The sequence below is a fragment of the Prionailurus bengalensis genome, chromosome B3 (genome assembly GCF_016509475.1).
Source record: "Prionailurus bengalensis isolate Pbe53 chromosome B3, Fcat_Pben_1.1_paternal_pri, whole genome shotgun sequence".
NCBI lineage: Eukaryota > Metazoa > Chordata > Mammalia > Carnivora > Felidae > Prionailurus > Prionailurus bengalensis.
In genome coordinates, this window is record NC_057355.1 from 114,319,894 (window position 1) to 114,329,902 (window position 10,009).

Consider the following 10,009-nt stretch of genomic DNA (forward strand, 5'->3'; position numbering starts at 1 on the left):
TGCTAAAGTTAAAAATATTCTGTCTTGCAGGAGTAGAGGTAGGCGTGGTTGGGAGAACACATTCCCTAAATAAGAGAAATAACCGAGGGTGGGGAGTTAGCCGGTAGTTGCTCTAGTTTTCCCCCATTCCCTTTGCCAGTAAGTTTGAAGTACTGCTCTTTCCTCCATCTTCTTCCCCGAGAACTACATCTCCCAGCAGGCTGTGCTCTGACAGCTCGGATTTAAATAGGATTCTGGGCTAAGCTCAGATAGAGCCTTGCTGCTGCTGAGTGCCCAGGAGTGAGAGGAACTAGAGGAGGAGAGGCAGCGTGAAGCAGACAGGAGTTGGAGTTAGACCAGGAGCTTGAGCCAGACCTGGAGTCTAAGGTGCTTTTGCTAAAGCGGCAGCAACTAAAGAAGTTGAAAAGATGCTGGTTGTCTTGGGACTGCTCACCTCCTTCCTTTCTTTCCTGTATGTGATAGCTCCATCCATCAGGTTTGTTTTAATTCAGTAACTCATGGAATATTTTGCAAAGTCCTGGATTGGGAGCCACAGAGCTTGTAAGTAGATGAGTTCTCAGCTGCTGAAAGAAGAGAAAGGGATGGAGGCTGAGGGAAAGAAAGTCAGGGCAGAGAAAGCAGGAAGGAGGTAGTTATGAAACTGAGAAGGAAGCACCTGGGGCTGGGAGAGAAGGGGCTGGTTTAAATTCTGATGCTAGTGGATAGCTGACTCTATGACAGACAATCAAGGTAGGAGTGCTTGCTCTATCACTTTATTCCCTTGGGTTTCTCTGAAGGTCCCTATGTCCTTTCTTCACTGCTCCTACTCAAGGTTGCCCTGCTGGGTTACCATGGGAGGTCATTGCTGAAAGATTCATTGTTAAGTACCAGAAATTTTTCAAAGGAAACAAACTCTCTTACCTTTGAGACTACCCTCGACTAATGATTTGGGATGGCTTTTCTGCTGTGGGATTTCTGGAGGTGTCAAAGAAATGTGTGTTCTGAGTGAAAATTTAAAAAATTGCTGACAATAGGGGCACCTGGGTGGCTCAGCTGGTTAAACATCTGACTTCGGCTCAGCTCATGATCCACGGTTCAAGCCCCTTGTCGGGCTCTGTGTTGACAGCTCAGAGCCTGGAGCCTGCTTCAGATTCTGTCTCTCTCTCTCTCTCTCTCTCTCTCTCTCTCTGCCCCTCCCCCACTTGTGCTCTGTCTGTCTCTCTCTCAAAGATAAATAAACATTAAAAAAAATGCCGACAATAAAGAAGATAAATGAACACATCAGAAACAGAGTGTTGCTCTAGGTCCTGGCATAGAAACCAGGTTTAAGTTCTAATTTTGCCACCATTAGCAAATGACTTGAACTTCTTTGACCCCCGTCTTCTCCTCTGTAAAAGGGGAATACTAACAGAATGAGAGGATTAAAATAAGTTCTCTATGGAAAGTGCCTAGCCTAGTGCCTAGTGCCAGTCAGATGATGCTTAGGAAATGTTAGTTCTCCCCTGTTCCCACCCTCTTTTTCAGAACTTGTCAAGTCAACTTTATGTGAAAGGATGCTCTCTGTACAGATGTCTGAACAAAAGAGGTTTCTGTCTGTGTGCTGATGGCTAGAATGGAATTTCTAGTAGGATGGCAGAAAGCCTCTGAAGATGTCAGCTCTCTAAAACTGGAAAGCAGCCCAAGAGCCATATATGTATATGGGAACTCTTGAAGTGTTGTTAATCAATTACTCACTGTTGATGCTTATTGAAGACCTAGGGCTCAGGACCATTGATTCTACTAATGCTCATCATGCATATGTTTTGAATGCAGGTTAGAGGAGGAAGCTGACCTCTGGGAACCTCTAGAGATAAAAGCTAGGTATCTGTGTTATCTAACAAGGAAGGTCTCCATTGGCCCTGGCTCAAGAGCACTTATTCACTTCGTCCAAATGATCATTTGTAGTTTCTGGGCACATGATCTTACAACCTGAGCCAATGAGCAGGATACCTAATGGGAAAAGAGTGTCCCCTGAAGATTCACTTTTTTGGGTCTCCTGACGACAACTTAAAGAAATTTCTCTTTGAGGATGGATGGATTTTATGTTGATCTCAGTCTGGAATTGGGAAGGATAATGCATGAATGCTTTTGGTTTCCTTTTGTTTCCCTTGCCTATAGGAAGTTCTTTGCTGGTGGGGTTTGTAGATCAAACGTGCAACTTCCTGGGAAGGTAGTGGTGATCACTGGTGCCAACACAGGCATTGGCAAGGAGACGGCCAGAGAACTCGCTCGCAGAGGCAAGTCCTTCCCCTTCTGTGTTCATAGGACAGTGCCTCCTGCCTTTATCACTGGGGATTCTGCCCACATTTCCTTGTCTTTCCTCCTGGGCTTGGAGGTTCTGGTCAGAAATTCAAGGAACCTGGGATTCAAGTCCAGCTCTGGCATCAACTTACTCTGTACCCTTAAACAAACCTTCTTCCCTTCTCCTTCCCTATTGTATAAGGGAAATAATGATGTCCATGTAAATATTGCTCAAATCAGCTATTCTGAAGGTAGATACCAAGCCACATTAAATACCAGAGTGTAAAAGCCAGGGTTCCCAGCCTAGGGTTAAGCTGACAGCAAAGGGTCTGAGTAGTTCACTTGTGAGAACCCTGAGATGGCAATATAGCCACTCACTGTTTAGGGATGGCTAGGAGAATGTTCTGTCCACCGGTCTCAAGCTCACGTCCTCTTTTTCAGCCTAGGGTTTGAACATGTTGCCCTGTCTTTGTTTTGGCCCCAGGAGCCAGAGTATATATTGCCTGCAGAGATGTACTGAAGGGAGAGTCTGCAGCCAGTGAAATCCGAGCTGATACAAAGAACTCCCAGGTGCTGGTGCGGAAACTGGACCTATCTGATACCAAATCCATCCGAGCCTTTGCTGAGGGCTTTCTAGCAGGTAAGGCCCCTGTGAGTAGACAGAAAAGCAGGAAACTGGGTGTGGGACTGATTGCTCCACCCTGTATCATCTGTGACCTTTACATCAGAACCACCATCGATCTCACTGGACAGGTTCTGCCACATGAACCAGCAGGGCAAGGAATTGGTGGTGGACAAGCTGGGCAGGATCCTTATCATCTTTTTCCTCAGCAATGGGGATGCTGGGCTCTCTGTCTGGGCTTGCACCTTGGCATCAAGGTGTGGCCCTGATGCCACTCTCTTTTCTCATCCTGAGAATCAACCTTCTGTGCCACAGGCACTAAATGAAGTTGTGCTGCTGCCAACATTTTTCTGTCTCTTGGAAAATGACTAGCTTTTACCAAGGACTATGAAATCTATGCAAGACAGGGACTATGTCTGTCTTGTTTTATGACTGGGTGTCCAGCGCATAGCTGAGTGAGCCTGGCCCAGCGTTAGTACTTAGTGCACATTTGCTAAATGAATGAATGAATGAATGTCCAGGCAGATATCAATAACTAAATTTAGAAATCCAATGACCGTGGTTATTGAATATCACTGAGATAGGTTGAAGGGAAAGAAGCAAATACTCAGGATTACAACAGGCAGCTAGTGGGCTCCTTGCTAACTTCAGGGTCTCCTTGGTTATACTTTATAGAGGAAAAGCAGCTCCATATTCTGATCAACAATGCAGGGGTGATGATGTGTCCATATTCTAAGACAGCTGATGGCTTTGAAACCCACCTGGGAGTCAACCACCTAGGTAAGTATTTTTGAGTGACTGGAAAGCAAGAAAACCCCATCTTGTTTTCTGTAGGGAGATGGCCCTATACCAGTACTGAGAATCTCTAGTGAGTTTCATAGAGTTGGGGGTTTTGTTTACTATCCTTCTCCTGACCAGTACAAAAAGTGAGATCCTCCTACTCATACCATTAAGAAGCCCCAAAACTTGGAGACACCAGGAAGAAGAATGTCATTCGTGGATGGGACCGTGGTAGTGCAAGCCTTCCCATGCAGGACCAGGCATGCAGGGTGCAGGAATCTGTGTTTGGCTGGCGGGGGTCACATTTATAACTAAGGACCAAGCAAGTCAAGGGCTAGGCTACAGAGGAGACAGATCTTGAGGGTCTGAGGTATGAATAAGGCTGGGGTTCAGGGTTCATGGCTCTAGTGAGGAGTTCATGGAACATGTTCTCTGGTCCTAGGCAAACTACTTTAACCTTACTATTCCATCCTTCCTTCTGTACATAAATGTATTTGGGCCCTCAGTTGTGTGATCATGGCCAGAGGGTGGTTGGAAGCCATCAGGAGGCATTTCTCCTGACTGGGACAGGGCAGAGGGACAAATAAATACAGATCAAGTCTATATTGCCTTGCCTATAGTCTAGCTCTGGCCCTTGCCTTGAGGAATCCACTCACTCTGACTGATCATTTGCACTGAGTTATCACAGCATATAATTTGTTCACGCCCAGAAGATAGGGAGTTAATGCTGAAGTCCTATCATCAGCTCCCACCCCTAAGCCTGAGCTGTCACCCCACTCTTCAATCTCCCCTGCTGGCTCTCCTCACAGGCCACTTTCTTCTTACCCACTTGCTCCTGGAGCGGCTGAAAGAGTCCACTCCTTCACGGGTGGTGAACCTGTCATCGGTAGTCCACCATGCTGGCAAGATTCGCTTCCATGACCTCCAGGGTGAGAAGCGCTATAGCCGAGGTTTCGCTTATTGCCACAGCAAGCTGGCTAATGTGCTTTTTACTCGTGAGCTGGCCAGGAGGCTCCAAGGTAAGTCTGGAGAAAGGGCCAGGGTGAAGATAGCAAACGGTCTTCCGTTTAGATTAGAGGTTCTGTTTAGATTAGAGGTTCACAGAAACTTGTGAAGTCAAGATATCAAACATGCGCATTTCAATGATAGCTTTACACACTAAGGAGAACAAGGTCATAAACAGACTAAAAATAAGTCTTGTTCCTGGGAAACTTAAAATTGAACAGGGGTTAGGAATCTATAAAGTTACCTTTCATTTATGTCACATCTTTTCTCCTATTTACCATCTTATTTGACTTTTCACAGCAACCTCTTGTAATAGGCAGGGCAGGTACTCTTATTACTATTTTATGGATCCAAGCTGAGGTTTCAAGAAGTGGCTAGCCCAAGGTTACATGGCAAGTGGAGGAGTCAGGACTGGAATATGGGTACTCTGCTTTAAATCCAGGGTGCTTCCTTCTGTGTGTGAAATTTGCCTTGAGGTTCACATGGTGAGCTAAGCTACAGGGCTGCCTCTACCTAGAGTCAGAGAGACCAAATTGGATTTTGGCCCCCTGGGTCTGAGCTCTTAGTGTACCACATATGATCCACCTGTGTATATGTGCATGTCCCTTTAATTTCCCCTGACTTCATTCCCTCAGCTGTAAAATGAGGCGAGGCTTCACTTAATCCTATGATTCTGTGCTCCCCTGAAGTTTTTGCTGAGTTGCTGGCCTTGACATCTGCAAACCTGGGGGACCATTTGCCACAGGGAATAAGCCAGAGTTTGGGAACAATGGTATTTACTATCAGAATACAGAAGGTAGAAGAATACGGTAATTATTAGAAGAAATAATAATAATGACAATAATAATTGAGAGTTTTGTGTGTGCCATATATTATACATGTCTAAACTCATTTAATACAACATACCTATGAAGTAGGTGCTATTATTTTCCCCCACTCCACAAATGAAGAGATAGATATATCTCACTACAGATATATTAAGAAACTTGACCAAGAAAGTTTCCTAGCTGAGCCAGGATTCAAATGCAGATAGTCTAGCTCTAGAGTCTATGCTCTTTATTCTTCCTCAGAGTTCAGACCTTGGCCCTGCAGCCTATTAGGTATGACCATGGGCAATTTACTCAACTTCTTTGTGACAAGAGTTCAGTTATGTCAACTGTAAATGGGCACCTTACAAGACTCATGGAGAATTACATGAAATGATACACGTAAAGCAGGCAGCATAGCCTTTGCACATAATAAGTACTAAAGATAGTAGAGGTACCAGTGGTGTCTTGGGACGATGGTAACCTCCATTATCTCTATCAATACCCCTCAAAGTACCCCCCCCCCATAAAATGTGCTTGCTCAACAATTACAGCTCAAAACAAGTTTCCAGCCTCCTACCTCCCAACAAGTCGCTTCCCCTAAGCTCCTTCTATAGAAATTTCAAAGATACTACTATCCATAATTGATACTACTACTCCTACTACTCTTCCTACTACTACATGTGGTTGTTTCTACTATTAATACTTAAGCCACAGAGTAAAAGTGGCATTCAAATGGAAGGATCTGCAATCAAGAACTCCTTGTGGAACGTAGAAGGCTGAGAAGGCTATAGATGTTTCTGGAAGAGATAGATTCTACTTGGCTGGGAGAGGTACCTTCTGAACCCGGGGTTTTGTTCTCTGAGTCCCTTCTCATTTGTGCATTTTTTTCCACAGGAGATGAGCTGTTTCTTTGGGCTCCGATGTGTCCCTGGGCTAACTGTGCTTTCTTTGCCCCAGGCACAGGGGTCACAACCTACGCTGTGCACCCAGGCGTGGTCAGCTCTGAGCTGATCCGGCACTCCTTTCTGCTGTGTCTGCTCTGGCGGATCTTCTCCCCCTTCGTCAAGTCGGCACGGGAGGGGGCGCAGACCAGCCTGCACTGTGCCCTGGCTGAGGGCCTGGAGCCGTTGAGTGGCAAGTACTTCAGGTGTGTGGAGGCGGCACGGGTTTTCTCCACCAGTTTGTATGCGGTAAGGCACAGGGCTCCCTGGGCTCTGCACTCTGCCCTAGTGGCCAAGTTTGTGCGTGATAATGGAATCCAGGTTTAGGTTGGGCCTGCACATCAAATGCTGTTACTTTTCCAAGGGAGCTTACATTAGAAACTTGAAAAGAGCTGCTTTTATGGTTCTGTTTTATAACTGTGTGCCACATTTTCAGTAAGTTTTGTGGCTTTCTGAGGGCCGCCAGACTGTCCCTGTTGGTTATGCTTTGGAAAGAACATCCAGAGGGCTTCCTCTGGATCCTTTTTCTCCTCCTTGAAGCTTTTGGCTGACTTCTTTAATAAATTCTTTAATACAACTTAGCACAAAGCGCTGGGGCAAGGTCACCTCTCCCCATTGTCCCCCAATGCTGCCAAGAGTGGTACTATCTGTTGGAATAACAGAAATAGACATTTCACTGTTGAGTCTTGCCACAAACTCAATGGGAATTCAGATGTTGGGAATAAAAGGAAGGGCAAGATTCAGTCTCCTTCCCATTCCATGGCTTGAACCATCCCAGTCTGCTATTCTTTCCTGTTTGCTGAAAGCTGCTGATTGGTATACCATTTATTAAATGAAGCATTGGCAATGACCTCAGTGCCCAACAGTAGAAGAATGGATAAATAATAGCTAAAGTTGCTTAAGCTCTTGAAAGTGTTTGGTACTCTTTTTTTTGTTTGAGAGAGAGAGAGTGTGCACACGAGTGGGGGAGAGGGTCACAGGGAGAGAGAGAAAGAGAATCTTTTTTTTTTTTAAGTTTGTTTATTTGTTTATTTATTTATTTATTTATTTATTTAGAGAGCATAAGCAGGGGAAGGGGTAGAGAAAGAGGGAGAGAGAGAATCCCAAGCAGGCTCTGCACTATCAGTGCAGAGCCTGACACAGGGCTTGAACCCAAAGTCTTGGAACATAACCTGAGCCCAAATCAAGAGTTGAATGGTCAACTGTCTGAGCCACCCAGGCACCCCCAAAACAAAATACTATTTAAAGAAAAACACCATGAACACTGTGTTCTGCCCCCACCTCCCAATCTGTCTAGCTTCCAGTCCCCTGCTCCCTCCAAAAGAGAACAGGGTACTTAGTCTGGGGTTCATGGGGCACAAGTGGGTCCATGGATAGAATTCAAGGGGTCTGTGAACTTGGACAGGAAGGTAATTGCATCTTCATTTTCACTAATCTCCATCTGAAATTTGACATTTCACTTTGATAACCAATGTCGGCCGTCACCTTCTAGAGTAGCAGGGATACCTATGACTTTGTCACCAATAAAACTAAGTATTTTCACATCCCCTGGCAGTTGTTGCAGGTGTCTCACGATGTCACTTCTGCTCACTGCCACTTTACAAGCAGGTGGCTGTCGGCCCCAGCACTAGCTCTTGTTACAGAGCACATTAACAAAGGAGCCTGTGGATCACTTTACCACGAAGCTGTTTTTAAAATATTTCATTTCATTTCATTTCATTTCATTTCATTTCATTTCATTTCATTTCATTTATTTTTTAATTATTTTTAACATTTATTTATTTTCAAGAGACAGAGAGAGACAGAGTGTGAGCAGGGGAGGGGCAGAGAGAGAGGGAGACACAGAAACCAAAGCAGGCTCCAGGCTCTGAGCTGTCAGCACAGAGCCCGACGTGGGGCTTGAACCCACCAACCATGAGATCACGACCTGAGCTGAAGTTGTACGCTTAACCGACTGAGCCACCCAGGCGCCCCTGTTTTTAAAATATTTCAAAACTGAATTTCAATACAATTAGTTCCTTTTCATCCAAATATTTTATACATTTAGAAATATATTCTGGGGGTGCCTGGGTGGCTCAGTCGGTTGAGCATCCAGCTCTTGATTTTGGCTCAGGTCATAATCCCAGCGTCATGGGATCAAGCCCTACTCAGGCTCTGCACTCAGCATGGAATCTGCCTAGGACTCTCTCTCTCTCTCTCTCTCTCTCTTTCTCTGCCTCTCTACCCTGCTTGTTCTCTCTGTCCCTCTCTAAAATAAAATAAAAAAAATTTTTTTTAAAGCAAAAAAGAAATATATTCTGATAAAGAGGTCAAAAACTTTTCCAGACTGTCCATTTCCACTCCTGGACGTTCATGCTGTTTCTCTGCCCTCCAGTGACTGCAAGAGGACCTGGGTGTCTCCAAGGGCCCGAGATAATGAAACAGCTGAGCGCTTGTGGAATGTCAGCTGTGAGCTTCTAGGAATCCAGTGGGAGTAGTGCTGATGGAAGAGCCACAGCTTTATCAGGCCTAGTCCACATCATACTGAAACGGGACCAAGGAAAAGGCCAGTTCTGAAGGGTTGTCCTCCTGGTTGGCTGCTGTTGAGGATCCTGTCCTGCTCCGATTCTCCTGTTTCTTCTGGAAAACTTTGCACACCCAACTCTCTTGTGAGGCTGTTCCATGGCACAAGATGTTCACACCTATAGAGAATTCTTCTCCAAGGCTTGCAGAGTCAGCTGCCCTCTCCGGGCAGGAGGGCTGCACAGATGCCAGGCTGGGCACAAGGATGGCAGAAGAGCCTGGAAAATTAGGTCAGTTTCCTCACCAATACCAGAAATGCCAGCAAGCATGCTCAGCTGAGGTGACAGGAGCGTCAGCGTTATACACTGTATTTCCAGGGACTATAGACCCAAACTCCGGACTGATCTCTCTTTGAGATACTAGTCACAACTCTGGAGTCTGGACCAACTCAGGAAAATCATGGCTAATCCTTGGCCAACTTTAGTTTCTTTCTCTGATCATCCTGGAGCCACTGCATGAAGCTGGACCCTCCCATTTTCTCTTTCTGGTTCTTTTTAAGAAGTTAAAAAAAATTTTTTTTGCTAGGTTTATTAAGATATAATTAACATATAATACTGAGTAAGTTTGGGCTTTCTCATTTTTGAACATGTAGATAGTTTCCTTCTACAAAGTTGCCTTTACCTAAATTTGTAGAGAAAATAAAGTCTGTGCATTCATCTTATTGCCTTATTTATTTTGTCAGCGTAGCAAGGGAGAAATGCAACAAAGTGGGGAAGCCAGTCTTCTAGTTTAGTGAGTAGTATCTCACCCAACCAACCATAATCTTCTAATATCACATCTGAGTGCAAAATAAGATGGCTCAGTTGGGTATTTTCTCCAGTTTCTTCCAGCTCTCCGATTTTATCACAGAACATGTAACAGAAGGGATTTAAATCACACAGATGCTGATATCCCCTACAGATTAAGGTCAGAGGTAATATAGGATTTCTTTTAGTTTGATACATAGATTTAGAAAAACCAAGCCCTCATAAACCCTTGACCAAAAATTGCAGCTGATGTCTCTCCTGGCCTCCCTTGCTCTCTTATGCTGT

The 10,009-nt window shown here is 44.9% G+C and overlaps 1 protein-coding gene across 2 annotated transcripts; it reads left to right on the plus strand.

Moving 5' to 3' along the window:
• The first annotated feature begins 250 nt into the window (after positions 1–250).
• Positions 251–9,634, plus strand: RDH12 (retinol dehydrogenase 12). Of its 2 annotated transcripts, none has more exons than XM_043556440.1 (7): positions 251–475; positions 2,137–2,255; positions 2,744–2,899; positions 3,557–3,661; positions 4,471–4,680; positions 6,433–6,622; positions 8,791–9,634. In XM_043556440.1, exons 1-7 carry the CDS (start codon positions 408–410, stop codon positions 8,891–8,893), a joined length of 951 nt encoding a protein of 316 aa, XP_043412375.1. In that variant the 5' UTR covers positions 251–407; the 3' UTR covers positions 8,894–9,634. The 2 variants fall into 2 exon arrangements, with proteins under 2 accessions (XP_043412375.1, XP_043412376.1); XM_043556441.1 differs by having other exon boundaries at positions 271–451.
• The last annotated feature ends 375 nt before the right edge of the window (positions 9,635–10,009 follow it).

Bases quoted from the DNA above. Each gene is read 5' to 3' on its own strand.
- RDH12 (XM_043556440.1), top strand. From the start codon at position 408: ATGCTGGTTGTCTTGGGACTGCTCACCTCCTTCCTTTCTTTCCTGTAT. The intron at 476-2,136 runs GTTTGTTTTAAT...CCTTGCCTATAG, and splicing joins GTGATAGCTCCATCCATCAG to GAAGTTCTTTGCTGGTGGGG. The intron at 6,623-8,790 runs GTGTGTGGAGGC...TCTGCCCTCCAG, and splicing joins TTGAGTGGCAAGTACTTCAG to TGACTGCAAGAGGACCTGGG.